Raw genomic sequence first — 20026 nt, forward strand, 5'->3', positions numbered from 1 at the left:
TCTAACCACTTATTTTTTAAAAGACAGAATTATATTGATCCTAAAGATATGAAATAAATTTAATCTAATAAAAAGAAAGTAATTCGGTAGATATATGCTGATGATACAGTCAAATGTCCGCTGAAAACAATAATTCTTTTTTGGGAAGTATAATAAAAATAAATACATTTTACATAACGCACAGTAATCCAAATTGCAAGGTATTACATTATCTAATAATAAAAATAAAGCAAAATACAAAAATTGCCATCTATTTCTTTAACCGTGCAATGATTTAGATAAGTATAAATTGGCGCTTGAGAAATGCGGTTTGCGGCAATGTTTGCTTTGCCCTGTTGAGAATGAAAAGATTATTTTGTAAATTAGGTAATTTTATTGTCTAAACTGTATTGGAAGAGTTACTTTTGGAATTTTGGATGGCAAAACTTTCGTAACGTGGGTTCTGGATTTACTGTCATTAATAAATTTGAATTGGAATTTTTGGCTCGCGTTTTTTTGCTCTCCAAGTGACCACCAGCTGGTAAGGCGCGATGACAGCTCCAACCGCCGCTTCTTTATGCAGGCTCCACGGCACTATCGCCGAACTCGGACAGATGCCAACGCAAATGCATGAAAATTGCGTAATTAGTATGAATGCTTTTATTTATCATAATGAAAAACCAGCAATATATCTCGTCTGCGATAGTGTGGATCCGGCATTAGCGTCTTTAGGAGGAAAAGGGCTTAAAAATACTTAAGTATTTTGTATATTGAAATGATTAAAGAATTCAGTACCTACCTACTTAGCTTTTGGTCTTTTGAAATGTCTGAATGTTTTTTGTTGTCATTAAAATTTTTACGGAAATTTATCATTTCAACCTTTCGTCATATGATTTTTTTTTCGGTTGTTTCTGGTAATCCGTTGGGTATGGATCTCGGTGCTATTGTCGAATAATAAATTGATTTTAAAACCTTTGTGAATGAGCCGATATTTTTTGGCTGCTTGATTGGGTAGAAAAGTATCTGATTTTACTACTTAGTAGGAGAATCCCAATTAAGTATGTGTTTTGTTAAAGAAGTACAATTTTTATTTGGGCATATTTATCGATTTTACAAGTCCACCAAGGACACGAATATGAAATGTGAGATTTTTCCCACCTTAGGCAATGGGCTACCAACCTATCATTTTCTATTTCTATACCTGTTTCCACGCTCTTCTCTTTCTCGTTCCCCTACGTTTAGATCACTTAGATCGATTGATCCTGGCTCTCAAGTACCTACTTACTTTGATATGGTGGATCACCATGGTGACAAAGAGGACCCTGTGCCTCTTTCGTTCTGCTAAAACGTTCTGCTAAATAAGTATTTAAACTAACTTGCCAAACTAGCCTTCAAGGAATATACGTATAGGGAAAAGACGTATACGTATAAATAACGTATAACTCATCGGTACTTAGGTACCAAAAGTATATATATACCTAAATAAACGATAAAATTGGTGGCTATTTGAGATTATCAATTCGTAAAATATAGATTTCCCTTGGCGAAATCGATCGATCTGTCGCCATGATCGACGTCGCAACATCTCGGAGTAACCCTATGTACCGTGAAAATCCGTTTGATGTGCAAGCTGCAACTCTATCCTTGTATGCTGAGCAATCTTTGAATTTTCCGTGATCTCTGTTGTGTAAACCTAATGGAGGTCAACCACCTATTATCCGCGTTTGGAATTCCTGGGTTCGATTCTCATCGTACGCTTGAATTACTTATAGGTATAAGACCTTCGTATTTATTTGTTTGCGGTTAGATTATGTCCTTCAGACCCATGACAAAATCCTTCTTATTGATATATTGAGTATTCAACGATCTAAGTACATTTTTGCATGTATACCTATTTAAATTTATCTATTACAATCAGTCTAGGTACACAAATATCTGTGCCATAACAATTTTTCACCACTCGGTCAAAGGAAACGGCCGGAAGCAATTTGTTTATTCATTAAACTAGTGATTGACTGCAGCTGAAAAGTTAACAGAATAAAACAACTACAACTGAGAGAGATGAGATGATATAATGGTCTACGCCGTCTACGGTGTCTTAGGTTCTGAGGTGAAGTCGGGTTATGCTCGTGTTTCGTGGAGGCAGACGCCGCTTTCGATAATATATAAGCAAAGCGGGGGCGCCGCGCCGCTCAGTGCTGCTCCCACGGTGTCCAACGTAGCCCACCATGGGGAGACAGGTAGATACTTTGCCTTAGTTATCCAAATATCTAAAATTAAGCTGTAAAAATAATACTTATCACAATTTGGTTTTATTAAAATAAGAATTAAAATTGTTTTGTCTTATCTTAATTTAACAGATTGGTTCAAAAGTGAAAAAGATACGGAGAAAATAGAAACGTGAATTTTAGTTATAAATCGGGATAGCAAACTTAACTTATTAATAGTATTCGTGGAGAGATTTTTTGTAAAGTTCTTGTCAACTCATGGGAGATCCAAAAGGCTGTTAACATACTAAAGTAAGTTATATTTTTTACAGGTGTTGTTGGTGGTTCTATACTGGCTGGCGATCAGTGAGTCATCTGTAAAGGCGGACAAGCCCGCCAAAAGTTCTATAATCAAAGACAATGTGAGTGAAGAAAGTGCTCCGCGTCTCTATCAAAATGTGCCCCTCGGAGTGTACGCGAGCGCTGTGCCTTACCCCGCCGTCTCCTACCGGTACACTTCATTACCAGCGGGGCTCGTGCAAGCCGCTTCCCGGGTCATTCCAGTCAAGGAGGAACTCGTCCTACACAACGCCAAAGGATACTTGAGGGATTCCTATGGAAATCGTTTCGTAGGCACTCCCTTTTCGGGCGCTTACAAAACTTCAATCCCACAACAGTACGTGCAATTACAAGAACTACCAGCGCATCTGACGAAGCCGATAGCCGTGGCTCCCAATTATCAAGCGAAACTGCTCGGACCGCAAATAAAATTGGGACCTCAGTTCATACCAACATTTCGGGCAGCCTCACCGACGCCGTTAAATCATTTTTACGGTTCTTCGTATCCTGTGGCGTACGCTCAAAATATAAAAAGCTTGGCGCCGACTTCATTCCAACAAGTTCACTCTCATTCACAACAGCTGCAGTCGCCTCAGCAACAATCAAGTAGTAATCAAGCCGTGTATGCCGACACACACTCCGCAGAGAAATACAGTCAATACAAAAATGAACCAAAATTCCAACGGTTACAAGAAAAGCCTACTATTACATACGATAATGAGCCAAAGGTAAACACGAATGGGGTAAAACAGGAGATATTACATGAACAATCACAAATAAAAGCAAGTCCTGATACACAAACGTACACCACTATAGTCAACGGTAAGAAAACTGTAGTACAAGTAGAAACGAACCCACCCTTGCCTTTATTGGATCTGACATTATTGGAGCCCTTGAAATTCGACAATCCTTCTCCGGTTGTGCCACAGATTGCGCAATTTTTGCCTAAAATAAACCAAGCGACATATAAGAAACTTCCAGAATTCCATAAACAACAAAAAAGCAATAGCGGAAATAAAATACAAGGAGATGTTGAAATTATAAAAGGACGATCTAAGGCTAAGCCCAAAAAGAAACCAAAGAAACCTGTAGTACATAATAATGACGTTCCCCACGTAAGAGTGCCTGTTGAACCAAGTATAACTTTCAAAGGGAAACCAAATGAAAGTCCAGAGTTTTCGTACGAAATAAATGCACCAAACTACAAGGAAACTTATAAAGAACAAACTTTGAAATACAACAAAGAGACAAGCAAGGATCCCGTTAGTTATAGTTACAATCATAAAGAAGAGAAAGATCCAGTTAATTACAGTTACGGTAGCGTTGTGCAAAAAGAACCGGTTACCTATAGTGTCGTCCACCACTCTAATGGTCCAGGTCATAAAGAAGTGCATCATCATACCAATGAGCCGCCTAAACAACTGATATACACATTCAAACCAGAAGACCAAAGAGATGATGTAGAACATAATGCCGGTCCTGTACATCAACATTCACCTCAAAGTGAGTCCGGTGAATCTAGTTCGGCTGAGGAAGCTGATGACGGAGGATATCCACAGCAACATCCGCAATATCACGAAAGGCCTAGTGAACCCTTGAGGCCTCATGATAATCGTGGTTATCACGACAGGCCCGCCCATCACGAAAGTGAATATAAACAAAGACCGCTGGAAGTCGAACATAGACAACGGCCGTACAATGAATATCATAACGAGAGACCTTCATCACAAGAGGAAAGGCCTCATCATGCTGAGCATGCTCCGCGTCAACACGATAGACCATCCCTTTCCTACCAGCAACCAATACCAGTCCCAGTACAATACGAGCAGGAGTTACAGCCGATCACGACTCACGAATATGAAGAAGAACTTCGATTACTGCCAAGTCCAAGCCCCGCCTCTATAAAAGTGGATCCCAATCAACATGTTATTCGAGAGGAACAGCATCAAAGACCACGTCCTTCTCCGCATCCTTATTCATCTAATGAAAATCACGAAGAGTATAATAATCATCAGCGACATCCAAATCATCGCGAGCATCAAGAATCCTATGGCCCTACGCCGGTTCCCGTAATTCACGAAAAAGGAAAACGCATTATTATTGAACAAGAATCGCCAGATGAAAGGCACTCCCATAAAGAGCAGATGGTTGCTGAAATGTTGGAACACGAAGAAAACAATGAGGAAGATTTTGAGAATGCCTACAAAAATGCAGCTTTCGGTTTCCCAGCTTTCCATCGAAAACAAGAAGATGTAGAAAAACACATTTATAATCCTGATAGCTATGGTGAATCACACAATCAGGGTTTTACCTTTGACGAACGTCCCTTTGAGCAATATCAAGCTGAAGGGGACGATTTCCCAAAATCTGCACGGTTAAAATATAAAGACGCCAATGAAAATACTAAGGAGGATTATTTCTTAGATTATGCCGTCAATAAACCGACGAGTTTGAGAGATCGACATAAGAAAAAACAGGAGTATTTCAAATTGTATGAGAGTTTTAAACCCGAGAACTATTTTGGAGGCGAAAATAAAGAAAAGGAAAAAGAAAAGTATACTATCGCCCCATCCTTTGTGTATGTGAACGATCCTGAACCAAAAAAGACATCTTATTTCGCTCAATATAAGGCTGCTCCACCGAAATTTTCGTATACTTTCAAGAAACAAAATCCTCGCGATAATTCTGCTTTTGCATCTCGCCCTTTCCAAAGTTTCACGAGAAAAACAAACTTCGTAGAGCCGCAGTTCCAATATGGTTTTGAACCTATAGCGTTACCGCGCCTGCTTGACAGCGAGTTAGCAGCGATGGCAAGCAACGACAGTCCTGAAAGTGAAAAGCCGGCGCTTAGAAAAAAGATCTACAAAGAAAACTGGTATATTAAGAAAACTAGTACAGCCGGCGGCGACGCCAGCTGATACTAGTACTTAAGTATTTATTACATTGTTATGGTTAGTTATCATGTATTTTTAAGCGACTATTGTAATAAAATCTATTTTTCTAAATGTCTATTATTTCATTTTGGTTTTGGCTCCATTCAAGACATACTTGCGCAATACCACTTTCCCTGTCTATCAATAGGTACATTACGTGACGTTATTTCTTGCACCCATTTTTGTGATCCACTAAAAATAAAAAGCTAATGGTTATCAACGGAATCAGTAAGCGTGGCAGCAAAAAGTTCTGATTTAGCATGCTCTTTGTAAGCGGATACAGAACTAGGTATTTGATTCTGCAACACTGGGGAAATATAGTTTTCAAAATCTACAACAAAAACTATAATTTATCCAGATGTTTTGTTGTAAAATCAGTTCTCAACCGTAGCAATTTACTTTAATAGACAATTGTTTTGCCAAGTCTGTTGCTGAAATATTTAGTTTAAAATATTAATTGATAAAATTGATTTGATATTTATTGAAGTGTTCGATGATTTGGCGTGAAATTGAAATATTCTATTATTGATCGAGATATAGTTGGTTCTATATAAGCATAATCGGAAGTGACTAACTTCGTTTCGTGACTATGAAAAGGTATAATTACACTACTTTTCACAGATGACCGACTCTAAGGAAACATATAGGCATACACTTGATCAGTCACGCAATCGTTTGCATTGGACTATTTTCACATTTGTTTCTATAACAGCTAAGTACAGCGAAGGGTTAACGTCAAATAGAGGTTTTATTGTATAGGTACTAACAGTAAAGAAATAAATCCAAAACTGTGTCCTATTTACAAATTTTATTATCACTTTGGATTCGGATGAATGATGAATTTGAGAAATACTGATAGGGAATTAGGGAATAAGCTTCAAAGTTAGACTAATACCTAAATCTAATTTATTATTGTGGATTACTTATGTAGGAAAATTAAACACTATCACTAATACTATTTTAAATATATCACCTGAGTACAAAAATAAGAAGATTTATGGTATAAATATGTAACCGTTAGTTATACAGTCTTGTCTACACTGTTTGTTCCGAGAAACGTTTTTACAGTGTTCGAACTTTAATTTGTTTTGATTGTTATCTGGCTTTTCTGTTGGTCTCTGTGTCCACATCTTTTCTGTTCCGGCGTCTGAATAGTCTTATTGTCATCATGAGAGTTGCGATTCCAAGAGCTACGGCTAGTATTAACATGACTGAAGCTCCTGTAGACGTGTATCCCTTACGAAAATCGAACAGGTCAGCGACTAATGCTACTGGTCTCAATATCTTGACCACCGGCTCACAACCTGATTCTCTGACATATTTCGCCCAAGTTCTGTTGGCGAATGTCAGTTCTCTGGGCTTCATGAACGGCCTCCTTCCAGGAACTGTTTTGTTAACTGAAAGAGTCGTATTGCGCAATTGAGTCGCATTGTAATGGCAAAATAGATGCTTCTTTTTCTTATTGCCCTTCACAATAATATCTTTTTCAGCACTCTTAGCTCCAACTAGAACCTCTAAATTACCTTTGATCATGTTCGCCCAATCCCACATTTCAGCTATCTTGCAATTGCATATAAATGGATTCCCGATTAAGTTCAAGGAATGTATTTTAGGGTTGTTGACAAAAACTTGAGGGTCAATTGTTGTCAAATTATTATTACTCAAATCAAGGTTATTTAGCTGATGTAATCTTTCTAAAAAATCCAGGCTGCCATCTGTGGATTTAATTCTATTTCCAGCTAAATTTAACTCGGTAATATTTTCTGTATTCTTAAAGGCATCTATGTTAAGGCTTGATATGTTACAGTTGCTCATATCAAGTTTTGTAACTTGTGACAGTTGTTTTGGAAATATTGGTCCAGAAGCTGGAATAACCAGAGGATTTCCACCAAGCCTGATTTCTCGCAGATCCATGTACGTCAAGTTTTTAAAGAAAGCGTTAGCATTTAGCGGTCTTTTCAATCCACAAAATTCTAGTTCTAAAGTAGTTAATTGTGTTAGGTTTCCAAATAATCCGGCCTCTAGAGATAAAATATCATTACCGGATAAAATTAGTCTTTTCATTGATGTCATTTTAGAGAAACTATCCGGACCTATGTAGGACAGGTTACTGTATCCCATGTTTAAGTATTCCAAATGTTCCAGTGGAGCTAGGAGTTTAGTAAACACGTTGACAAGTGGATTGTGGGATATGTCTAACTCTTGCAGATTGTCGAAAACATTAAAATTATCGGGGAGGTTGCGCAATCCGCAATTACTTAAGAATAGCCTTTCTAATTTGGGAAGAGGTTCTAACGCTTCTTGTAAGTCTGGAGCAAACAACGGATTTCCAGAAAGATAAAGACTTTTTAGTCTAGTGGCGTTGGCAAACACTTCGCCTGCAATCGGGCCCTTTATTTTACAATTCGACAAGTCTAATAATTCCAAGTTGTTGACGCTGTTGACTAATGTGGCCGCAAGATCCAAATCGCGTAACTCATTGTCAGCCAAGATTAGTGTGACGAGGTTTGTGCAATTGGAGAAAGTGTCCTCAGAAAGTGATGTTATGCCGGTCTTGCGTATGTTCAAATACTGGAGTCTCGTCAGCTTCCCTAGTAGTTCTGCCCAGTCTGTGTTGGTGAGTTGATTGCCAGCTAATTCTAGATTCTTCAAATTGCTTAAAGCTGAGAAGATATTTTCATTGATTGAGGTAAGTTTGCAGTCGTTAACTTTCAATGTGTCTAGGCTGGTTAAGACGTCGAAGAGTCCGTCGTCCAAGGTATTGAGGGGGTTGTTGGAGAGATCGAGGGTGGTGAGCGATGTGATGTTGTCGAAGAACTGAGGGTTGATGGTGGAGAGGTTGCACCAGCTGAGGTCGAGGTACTGCAGGGTGGGGGACACAAGAAAGGGGCCTTCCACTACACTGATCGGATTGTTCTGTAGCTCCACATTGAGAAGTCCTCGAGAATCTCTGTAATTAAAACACGTCCGACTTAATATGTTGATAAATAATTTAAAAATTCTTTAGATGGGTACAATATTTGTCAAAATGAACTATTTACTAGAAACTATATATTGTATTAGTGATACATACATATAGTGCTCTTGAAAATGGCGATTTAGTGGTCGAAACCAATTTGCATTCGTTGTGTGACCATTATCTAATATTGGTATCACGAGTGGATTCAATTTGTGACTGGTCAACAAGTTCAAAAGTAATTGGAACAATTTTATCATCAGCCTTTGTAAGATGATTGACTGATTGTGATGTACAAGTACAAACAAAGGCTGTGTGGGAACATATGTCTAGTGTGCGACGTTGTAATACACCCGCTGGTATTATATTTTCCGTGGTGATACAGAATGAGTCATAATGCCATGGCTAGGTGTGTGACAGGCGCCACGATCGATTTAACAACAACAATGGTTACGATCGTCAAATTGTTGCTGATGTTGATGTTATATGTTTGTACCTATTACACTTTAGAGTATCAACTCTACTACATACTCATCAGAATATGTTGAAGTTATTTATGTAATTGCAAAAGTATCATTTATGCAGACTCGTAAAATATTATATTCTTAAAAGATATTGACATTTTGTCTAGACTATGAATTTATTATCATTCCTCTATCCAGCATTCAGCAATATTTCCGTATACTTGACGCTAATGCAACTCGTGGCTCTGAACAAAGAACGCACGTCGCGTCTAATAGGGCATTTCTTAATGCAATTTGTTCGGAAAATTAATTACCCATTTCCTCGGTGTCAGTTTCAAATTCTATTACTACAGAGTTATCGGTTTGTACAACCATCAAATTATCAAGAATTGTTACAAATTCGCCACTATTACCATGTCATTTAGGTCTATTGAGGGTAACTTGCGGTTTATGAAGCCATAAAATTCTGCCGTCACGGATCGATGGTAAGGAGAAACGGTCAAGTTCAATTGAAGTTACACAGTGGTCATTCAGAAATATGTGTACCTAAATGTCTAGTCAACATTCCAGTTGATTGATTGTTCTGTGCTTGGAAATTGAGTTGACCGCCATATCCAAAGTCTAGATGATTGATGATAATGACTTCTATGTTTGGAAATTAAATCGTTGATCGGTTACTCTCTGGGGCATCTAAGCTTCCTAACTTTGTTTGTGTTTCTAGTTTTTCCCCATTTACATTTTTCATTTATAAGTAGATATATAAAATGGTCAAAAAATACATAATTGTTTATTTTATAAACATGATACTTATTTGATTATGTCAGCCTTTACCGGAAGGGTTATTAATTGCAATGCAAGAATTATGAGACTCCTGAAATTTTATGCCTTGACTAATGATTTTCCAGCATCATAAGTACATAAAAGAACAAAAATCTGAAAAATTTGACAGAAATGTGAAAACTATTCACGATACTTACAGGAATGCTTCAGGATCAACATAACTAATATTGTTTCCTGACAAATCCACGTCAATAAGGTACTCCAAGCCTTTAAATGCTTCCCTATCGACCCTGGTCAGCCTGTTCTCAGCAATCTGCAGCCTCCTCATTTTGATATCAGACGGGAACGCCTTCAATGTCGTAATATTATTGCCATTCAGGTCCAAAATATACACGCTCATGCTTAATTCATCATAAGGCACTTCAGTAAGGTTACTTTCTGAGCAATCCGTCACCCAGTTGATCCTGAAGTAGTGGCAGTCACACTCATCAGGACATTCCAGTTCGAAGCTGTCTCCATTGAAGCCGAGGGTATAAGAAATCGCCGCCAAGTGAAAAATCAGTGCCAGAAGTTGCGCCATCTTTGTATCTGGATAATTTAAAACCCCATATTGTATCTGCAAAGAAAAACTGATAGGTAAATGCATTTGTAAAAATCTAGCATTAGCTTGTACATTCGCCACACTCAAATCGTATAATTCACGCGAAAACTATTTGATAACCTTTCGATTTTGAATTGGGGACAAATCATTTTAGGTACCTATAATGCGCAACATGTTTGGCACACCCGCCCCAAAAAACCTACATTTAATTCATATCAGAACATCTAGAGATTCACAATACGATGTTATATTCTACTGTAAACAAACAGCACGATGTGTCGATTACTCGATCTATTATGTTAGTATCGATAATTAAATTGCACACATTCGTGACCACGTGTGAATTAGCGATCGTTAGATTATCTCGTAAAGGTGTTGCTGTAAACATGGACTACATTTCTTGATTATGATCACATTTTACATTCTGATGTTTGCAATGTGCGCATGCTTGTCATCATCATCAGACTAACTCCATAGTAATATTTATCAATACTACGAATCTTTATTTTACTGTGCCTGTAACATCCTTGTCAAAACAATCAAACAAGTTAAATTTTGTTGGCTCTGGCCATAGATAAAAGAAATGCTCTGACTATGAATCTAAAAAGCGCTCGTAAGAGCGCTCGTAAAAATAATACATTTAGGTAAAGCCACACTTAGGTAAAGCTACGTACTATAGGATTTTCAGATGACAGGAACCGTAACGTAACAATCACGTAAATTCAATTACTCTACAGTCTGAGGGCATGCGTCAATTCTCGAACTAAAACCGGCATTGTGTAATCTGGAGTTGTGGACAATCAGAGTAATGGCGGCCATCCTGCGGCGGCCGGCACACGCTGTTTCCCGCTAGAAGTTTCCAGAATCGTAATCGTTAAGCTACGTGTAGGTACTTCAACTTCATATAGGTAAAGTTATCACGCATGGACATTTCGGCGGTAAAAGTGGCGAATTAATATTGACTTTGTGCAGTGACACCACTGGCCGTTGTAAAAGAGGGCTTGTCCTTTAACGATGTGATGTGATGACCTTATGAACCTTGACCTTTGAATGTCTTTTTGAGCTATTTATTGTTAACTTATTAACTTCGTTTCCGTGCGATTCGAAATAAGTAAAAGTTTCTTCGATCTAAATGATCTTTAGGTACCTAAGTACTTATCAATTTGCAAAGCAGAAGACAGCAGTAGAGTTTTTTGTTTGAACGTATCTTTGGAACTTTCATGGAAGCACCGGTCTGATTTAAAATTTCATAAGAATATAGCTTTTCATTATGTCGACATAAACTTTGGTCTTCAGGTCATGTATACTTGTCATTCAGTGATGCTCGTTTGGGTGAAGTATGCTCGAGTCGCCGAAGTATACTTACTTGCCTTGATGAAGTTTTCATCTAATGTTGTATGGCGATTTTTTGTATCGAATGAAATAATTGCATTCTCATCGAGACTAACTGAGATGCCTACCTACATTGTTTATTAACTAGACAATTATACCGTCAATGGTTAAACAGTTTTGATCACCAGAAAATGTAGTGAATGAAAAAAACAGTAGAGGTGAATATCAATTGAAACAGCAACAAACAACTATTGGAGTGGTCCAATAGGTATGATATCATTGGTGTAAGGTGTACCTAATCAATCAGTTTATATTGGGTCTCTAAGCTTTTGGTCATATAGACACATGATAGAGTTTATCGGAGATATTAATTTTGATAAGGAGCTTACGGCTTCCGATTACGATTTAGCTTTCAGCACTGTCCTCATTTCTGGTACTAGGTGTCGGTAGAATGTAAATTGTCTAAGATTCAGAAAAGACTAAGAAAATCTTATTGTTTAATAAATTAATATTTTTATGTATATAATATACTTAATTATTGTTATGTAAATTTACCTTCACATGAATAAAATTATATTTCTTACAGATTTTCATTATTAATTACAATGTCATAAACAATTACTTCAATTTGTACCTACTTATTATCCGTGTGCGTCTCTGGTGTGCGTGCATTATAATTACAGTCCCCGCAGTACACTATAGAAAGGCCATTATTTGTTTAAATATCCCTACATAAATGTTGAGGGAGGACACTAGAGGTTGCGAACTGAAATGCACATCAATTATGCTGAATAATCTACTTATTTAAAATCGCAGCTACCTTAGTTATGCAAATTGGATGGTGGCTATGTTTTTCTCTACTTTGTTATCTAATTGCCTTTCTTTCATTTTCGCGTGTTCCCGGCTGTGGCGTTGCATTCACGGCTGTAGTGCCTGAGGCCCAGGGATCGTGTACAAATTTTGGAGATTTATAAACGGCCGCCTCATTATCCATCGACTTTTGTATGTATTTATATTATACATAGAGATATGAGTGAGTTTGAAGATAATCATGCCTGAATGAAATGATGCAGATTGCATTGTGCTCATCCTTGAGTCACGGCTTGGATGTATTCGCAGTGAAGTCAGGAAGGTTTCATTACTGCAGGTTTTTATGTAAATTATGTCGGTGTGACTCATATGCCATTTACACCTACTTACTGATGATGTGAACACGCTGAAGTACTTACTAATATATTATTTCCTTTTGGAACATGGGTTTATACAACCGGATTTTGGCCGTGGATGCATGAAAAACTTATCTTAGGTACCTACCTAAGGTAAGTTTTAAGGCTTTGAGAAATTTTTACGCATACGGAGAATACAAAAGTATGTTATTGTTTATCCCAATGAAATTGTACATATGTTGAGTAAAGACAGAGGTTAATTGATTAAGAATGAAAATCTGTAAGAAATCTAATTTTATAAATGTGAAGGTAATCTTACGAACTCTGGCGTGTGGTTCCGTCCTAGAATAGAACCTCTGTATGTCCTCTGTATGTATGGGATACATAGCCTTGGCAGCTGCTGGGAATGCAACAATTGCATTCCCAAGGAGGCTGGAAGGCGGCCGGTTGTAAAATCACAGCCTAATATTTTTTAACGCTGACCCTGGGCTTCATAGCGTCAAAGTCCCGAGAGATGAGAGAGATAATTTTATGGACTCCATTTAGCACAATAATACTTTGTCGTAAAAGTGGTAATGCACATGATTTAAGAGGGTCACGCACTGCGAACATAAGCCAATTTTTCCAAATACTAAATGAATGAACACGACTTTCAATTTGTAAACACAACGTCAACTTTGCGATTTGAACGGACATATAATAGTTCATACGATAGCTAGGGCGCCGAGGTCGTTCTACGCCGGTGGCTTCAAACAATGACTTACATGAGAGTGATGCGTGCTTCTCTGGCGGCCACTGAGACTCCACTGGAGGCAAGGAGACCGGAGGCTGCCGTGCGTAGGGTTGCGCCGTCATACGTGGAAATATCGATGAATAGCCCTTTATCGATACGAGTTCGAATGTTTTGTTGCCTCGTATCAGTCGGATTAGGGACCTATTTAATGGAAGGAACATATCTTCAGTACCTACTCAATACCTTATTGCTGTTGTTTTCTTCTTGGTCATGATTTCGGATTCCTTTTGGAGCTAACTTCTACAATACCTTCTCGATACTCTTTCTCAGTGGTAGATCATTAGATGGGTGACTAAAAATGTATTACCTAGGAACGAATTTTAAGCCGTTACAACCCATCTATCATCTTATCCATCCATCCATAAGGGAGGTACTAACATATTTCATGATGATGATGAATGCCTTATTTATTTCCCATAGCTATCTTTTTATTGTAGTTTCAATTCAAATAGCGAGATTAGCTCTGTAGACGACGATTATGTATAGTGTGCTGCAAAATGTGTCAACGTATCGACAAGTCGATAGATATCCGTCACACACTTAGGTACCATTTATATTTATGTCGTCTAGCTCCTGAAGATTCCTAAATCATAGGATAATAGGCACATATAACTACCTATAGGTTCACGTCGCGATTTTGATTGGCTTATGACGGGCCTGTATTCATAGGTACAAAAGAGCATTGATTTATGTTCTTATTTTATTTAATAGTCGTCAAGTGTGCCGCATATAACGCATGTATCTAGAATGATAGACGCAAATAAATAAATGGGAAGGATATTTAGACCGGAGATGGTTTAGAATAGAATGATTTGGACGAGATAAACATGAAAAGATAAAAAACAGACGAATATAGAAATTTAAGGAAGGATTTTGCAGACCAGTGGAATATTTATTGTTAAAAAACAAAATTATCTATGTAATCTCAGATTATTAAGAGATAAAAGAAGGACATTGGAGTTCGACACTCCTTCCGTACTTACAGGTTTTGATTAAGATGTCATTCTCAATGTTTGCCATTTTAATTCTTTAGGCGTTAACAAGTTTTTTACGACCAAGTATGAAAACAAACAAAGGATTAGTATGTGATTGACAATACTAATATAATACCTAATTTACTAGTTCAGTCTATCTATATTGATTTAATAGAGTTAGATTGTCACGTAATAATTGATCCAAGGCAATGACAGTCATGTAAAATATTTATTTTATTGTATTGTGGTAGATCCGATTTTAAGAACTTAAACATGTATATACCTACGAATAATTTAAAAAGTTTATATTTTATTAGACATTTTAGTGCTTTCATGAAAAATATTTAATTTTGTAATGTGGTAACATTTGAGCCAATGACAATGACAAAAACGTCAATCAAACAGTTTAACAAATGTCAAACGTGAAGGTGTCAAACGTAAAAATAAAAACACGGAATTGTAGGCGAGATTTGTTTAAAATATTGGTGTATGTTCTAGAATATTGTTAAAATGTCTCAATCCCGAGTTGGACAATCGCACGATGAGGAAAACCCGAAGCACATCTTTGAAGAGGCTATGAAACTGTTTGATAATATCGAGAATGGGAAAGAAGCGACCAACAGTGACCCGGTGCAGGTATGACATTAATAATACTATTTACATACACTATTGATTTCCATTAAATTAATTAAGATTTAAAAATTAAAAAAAGATGAATTTTGGCTTTCTAATTGCGTTTAAAAACTGGGCATAGAAATAGTAGTTTCGCCGTCTGCCTGACTCAACCTTCTGCAAATGCTTTTTTGCCTGTCAAGGCTTTCAAAATATCCCTTGCTCGTCTCGTACGACATCCACGGGATATGAAGTGGTCTTTTTCTAGTAGTCCTTAGTAAATAGTATCATAAAACCTACTTAATGTGAAATTATGTAATTTCAGATGAGTATAAAAGCAGCTATATCGAAGTTCGAGAAGGCGACCAACATGGTGTCGATGCTGGGGCTGTTCAGTAAGAACGAGAGCCTGGAGGAGCTCTCCACAGACACGCTACAGTATCTGCTACTGCCGGCTTTGCTGGGCACACTGAGCTTGAAGCTGTGTGGCCAGCCTCGCAAGGAGGTTATTGATGTTGCTGAGATTTATTTTAGGTAATTTATCTTTTTTTTTTTACGTGGAGGTGTAATGGTTAAGACACTGCTTAATGCACAAAGAAGTTGCATAGCTAAAGGTGCCATTTAACACATATAGTTTACACATTATATAAAATCACATACTTTCTGGTATCGCTAGTAATGATAATAATTTTCTATTCTTCAGAGACTTTCTCCAGCGCTGTAGAGACTACGGATTGACAAGCATAGAAGTGCCTCAACCCAGCTCCAGCACGGAGGGCACCGTCAGTCGTGCTCACACAGAACAGGGCAAAATAGAAATGATGGTTTGTTGCAACATTTCCCTTCAAGCTAACGCTTTGTTTTGTTATTTGCAACTTTGTATGAAAATTATATTGCCATTAGAGATTTCTTTGTCATTTTCTATTTATCTATAAACATGCTAAATTTAATTATTGGTATTCTATCATTACTTTATTCCAGTTGTTATAATTAGCATTATGACTCCTATACTAGGTCACCTTTGAGAAGAACAGATGAAATACTTTAGTGTCTTTCAGGTCATGACAAGGGAAGCTAAAATCAAGAGGTACAGGCAACAGAAAGAATTACAGGAGAAACTAAGCACACTGTCCAAAGCTGTGAATATGTACTCTGTTGATGATGAGACTAAACGGGAGTACTACACAACGTTGCTTCACAGCTATGTCAATGAGGCACTAGATGAGTTGGCCAGCATCGAGCAGGAGAGGCCTATTCTCGAATACATGGAGAAAAATTCTGGAGGTAATTGAATTAATGTTGCTATTAATGTAAGTTATGTCATATTTTCCCTATGATTTTCTTAATTTTCACCCTCTATTATAGTGCCAAAATATAAAACACCTCAACACAAAACAGACAAAAAAACAAAAAACAGAATATACATAGAACAAAATGAGAAAACAAAATGGCGGGACATTTAATCACATTTTCACATACCTCAACTAAATAATTTCATAATCCAGCGGTTTAGACCTGAAGGCGGAACGGACTTTCTCATTTATAATATAAGAATGGATGTGAATAGTATCAGTAACCTTGTAGAGAGTCGCGCCCCGAAAGAGAAGCCTACGACGCGAGGCCTGCGGGCCGTGGTGCTGGCGCGCGACGCGGCGCTCAGAGCCGTGCTGGGCGCCGGCTACCCCGCGCTGCCCGCGCTCACCGTCCAGGAGTTCTACGACCAGCGCGTGCGCGACGGCGTGTGAGTGACACTCTCCTACTATGTAGTCTAAACTATAGGATAAACCCACAAATAGATAAACATCCAAGACCCAGGTCATTCGGAAAAAGATCATTTTCCATCTTTACCTGACCGGGGATCGAACCCGGGACCTCCAATGTAGCGATCCGTAATGATGACAAATTCTACAGCTTTCTACCTGTCACCAATAAACCCGTCATCTAGAATGTGAATTAAAGATTTGACATAATAAATGTAATGAAAATTAAACCCGTTATATACAGCTGAAATGTGGATAAAGTTGTGACTTAATGAGTATGATAAATGAACCCCTTGTCTTCAGTTTCCCGGGAAACTGCGACAACATCCCGCACACCACGCTGCAGAGCGCCGACCTCGACCACGACGAGGCCGAGCAGATGCACAAGGTAAGGAATCATAACTAGTATTATAAATGCGAAAGTAAGCTTGTTTCTTTGCTTTTTTGCTTACCTCTTCACGCTCTTATCTACTTAACCAATCTTAAATATTCAATTACTTTCTTTTTAAATCAAATTTCGAACGTTTCGAACGTCGCTCATATTTAAAATAATTTAAATAATAAATTTTTGTTCCATTATTTGGTTTTTTAAATATTTTTTGTTTCCAGGAAACGCTAGAGGAAACAGACGACCCGGAAGAATTGGCGCGCAAACGTAACATGGACGAATACAAAGATGACCATCGCCGGGGTTGGGGGAACAGATACAATAGGAGCTAGAACACGAGATTATATCTAAACTGTAATATAATGAAAAGAAAATATTCGTTAACCGATTTCGTACGCGTATTATGAAGGATGTGATAGTTGTTTTGCCGATAGACTACTTAATGGATGGTTAGTTCTAACGTAAGAACTAACGCAGGTAACGTTAGAGCTAACTAGGGTGAAGTGTGGGTTCTCATTTCATTATTCACTATCGAGTCGATTCGCAGTGAGATGCAGCTAACCAATCACAGTGCGCCATTGTGTCGCGACGACAACCACACCGCAACGTGATTGGTTAGCTATATCTCTGCGAATCGACTCGATAGCGAGAACTGAAACCTACACTTCGTCCTCTGAACGAGGGTCTGGGATGCGGTACGGGTTAAACCTAGCGATTACACTAGTTAAAAATGAGACAATTCGCGAGAATCAATGTTATTTATAGTATCGATACTACCAATTATTTATCGATACTATCGATATTTGCCCGCATTCAATAGTATTATATCATTTTGGACTATCGATCAACAATCTATAGTGATATTTATTTCGTGTAGGTAGAGAACGGCAAACGATATTTTTGTTTCTAAAATTGGTATATTTCCCGCGGGTAATTTTTGAAGAAAGCAGTGGCGGTGTAATGGTTAAGACGCCAGCCTTCGAATCCAACTCGTGCCACATGAGTTTGTATGCCAATCTGACTCATGTATAGTAGTTTTCATCGACCACCACTTGCTTCCGGTGAAGGAAAACATCGTGAGGCACACCTGCACACTGGTTGATTCTTATTAACTTGTGTGTGAAATGGAGAAGGCAACGGCGAACCACTCCATTACTAATGCCAATAAAATTGTTATGTGTGTTTAATTCCACGTAATGACCACGACCTTCAGCCATGAGGAATACGACTATGAAGAAGAAGCAATTTTTGCGTTGGCGTACAGTCTGTCTATAAAGGGTAGAAAACGATTTTTCGGCGGACCCCATTTTTTTGCCATTGTGATTCCAAATAGAAGGGTTAAGATTGATAAATACCCAGTGTTGCTAGCCAAGAGGATACAGCACATTTGTTTATTTTATACTCTATACACCATAAATTTTTAATTCTATAAAAAAATAAAGGCTTAATATTAAAGACCCTATTAATACATGTGAGTAATCAAAATTTTATATTATCGTTTATCACCAAAGTTATTGAGGTTTGCGTTTATCCCAAAATATCAGTGAATTTATGGACGTAGTTTGAAACTCCAATTATTCCAATTCATAGTTTATCGTGTTCTCTCGCTCTCGCGTGCAATGACGCTGGTATAGGCAAAAAATTAATAAATAAAAAAGAATTGCCAGAGTTTATCAATAAAATTTGTGTGAACCGCTGCACTGAACCTACCTTTACTATGAAGCGTAGTCGTCAGGTGGCACACTCTATAACCAATTATTATAGATTTTTTTGGATAAATTTTGGATTTAGATTTTTTATGTTTTGACTATGCACAATATTATCAGTAATAAGTACTGATAGCCCCATTTTATATTTTGGCATAATTAAAAATTTATGGTTTATAGATCAAATAATTATAATACTAAACTAGAATGCTTGGGTTGGGTGTAAAATTTGTAGCAATTTTTTTCTGTCACTTTTTTTCTGACACTAACAGTTTACCAGAAAGAGATGGCTAGAATATTTGTACCAAATTTTAGGAACTTTAGATATTTGCACGCAGACATTGCGGATATTTAATCTTTATGTCAACGCAAATAGGTCTATTTTTCAATGTCAAGATTACGAATGACGTTTGTTATTCGTAATTATTACAGTTAACATATTAATTCCTATAGACAGACTGTAAAGTAATACGATATTTTTCAACAAATAATTTAGGTTTATTTGGTTTGCATGCGTGCCTATAGTTTGTACCTTTGTACTGTTTACATAATAAACTATATAGGTATACTTGTACAAAGAAGGTTGAAGTTAATTTTAATAAACTATATACATAACAAAATAAATAGCATTTTATTTCTATCGTGACTCAAACCAAACCAAATACTTACCTACTTCATCAAACGGGTCTAATAATGTTTTTCTTTGCTGTGCACATTTCATTGTTATATTATAGAGTCATGTCCCACTGCTCCGTTGCGTTCCATCGTCCTCCGACGGCGACTTTTCACACTCTATTACCTCCAGTGGTTGTCGTACGAGCTGTTATAAGGGATAGAATGCCATGACAGGAGATGGGCAATAATAGAATCTAGTAGCCAGTCAGGCGGCCGGTCGTATAGTCACAGATGATTCTACAATAAAGGTTAATTAATTTGTTTTTTAAACATTTTTCATACAAATTTACTAAAATACTCGTTTTTTCTATCGGACCCTCGCTGGCTTGTTGCACCATACTGTCAGGCAAACGGAGACGCA

The 20026-nt window shown here is 37.5% G+C and overlaps 3 protein-coding genes across 3 annotated transcripts; 2 read left to right on the forward strand and 1 right to left on the reverse strand.

The window, feature by feature from the left end:
* Positions 1-1937: 1937 nt before the first annotated feature.
* On the forward strand, positions 1938-5520 carry LOC128675288 (uncharacterized). The gene is made up of 2 exons (XM_053754594.2): positions 1938-2219; positions 2519-5520. Exons 1-2 carry the CDS (start codon positions 2208-2210, stop codon positions 5441-5443), a joined length of 2937 nt encoding a protein of 978 aa, XP_053610569.1. The 5' UTR covers positions 1938-2207; the 3' UTR covers positions 5444-5520.
* Positions 5521-6251: 731 nt separating this feature from the next.
* On the reverse strand, positions 6252-13662 carry LOC128675294 (carboxypeptidase N subunit 2-like). The gene is made up of 3 exons (XM_053754604.1): positions 13522-13662; positions 9856-10274; positions 6252-8408 (listed from the first exon to the last, which is right to left on the reverse strand). The coding sequence occupies exons 2-3, from the start codon at positions 10236-10238 to the stop codon at positions 6554-6556; spliced, it is 2238 nt and encodes a 745-aa protein (XP_053610579.1). The 5' UTR covers positions 10239-10274; positions 13522-13662; the 3' UTR covers positions 6252-6553.
* Positions 13663-14938: 1276 nt separating this feature from the next.
* On the forward strand, positions 14939-19614 carry Tap42 (Two A-associated protein of 42kDa). Its single transcript, XM_053760049.2, has 7 exons — positions 14939-15160; positions 15462-15670; positions 15840-15960; positions 16195-16420; positions 16721-16877; positions 17200-17284; positions 17506-19614. Exons 1-7 carry the CDS (start codon positions 15035-15037, stop codon positions 17614-17616), a joined length of 1035 nt encoding a protein of 344 aa, XP_053616024.1. The 5' UTR covers positions 14939-15034; the 3' UTR covers positions 17617-19614.
* Positions 19615-20026: the final 412 nt, after the last annotated feature.

This window comes from Plodia interpunctella, chromosome 2 (genome assembly GCF_027563975.2).
Source record: "Plodia interpunctella isolate USDA-ARS_2022_Savannah chromosome 2, ilPloInte3.2, whole genome shotgun sequence".
NCBI lineage: Eukaryota > Metazoa > Arthropoda > Insecta > Lepidoptera > Pyralidae > Plodia > Plodia interpunctella.

Bases quoted from the DNA above. Each gene is read 5' to 3' on its own strand.
- LOC128675294 (XM_053754604.1), bottom strand. From the start codon at position 10,238: ATGGCGCAACTTCTGGCACTGATTTTTCACTTGGCGGCGATTTCTTAT. The intron at 8,409-9,855 runs GTAAGTATCGTG...TTTTAATTACAG, and splicing joins GTTGATCCTGAAGCATTCCT to AGATTCTCGAGGACTTCTCA.
- Tap42 (XM_053760049.2), top strand. From the start codon at position 15,035: ATGTCTCAATCCCGAGTTGGACAATCGCACGATGAGGAAAACCCGAAG. The intron at 15,961-16,194 runs GTTTGTTGCAAC...AGTGTCTTTCAG, and splicing joins AGGGCAAAATAGAAATGATG to GTCATGACAAGGGAAGCTAA. The intron at 16,878-17,199 runs GTGAGTGACACT...CCTTGTCTTCAG, and splicing joins CAGCGCGTGCGCGACGGCGT to TTTCCCGGGAAACTGCGACA.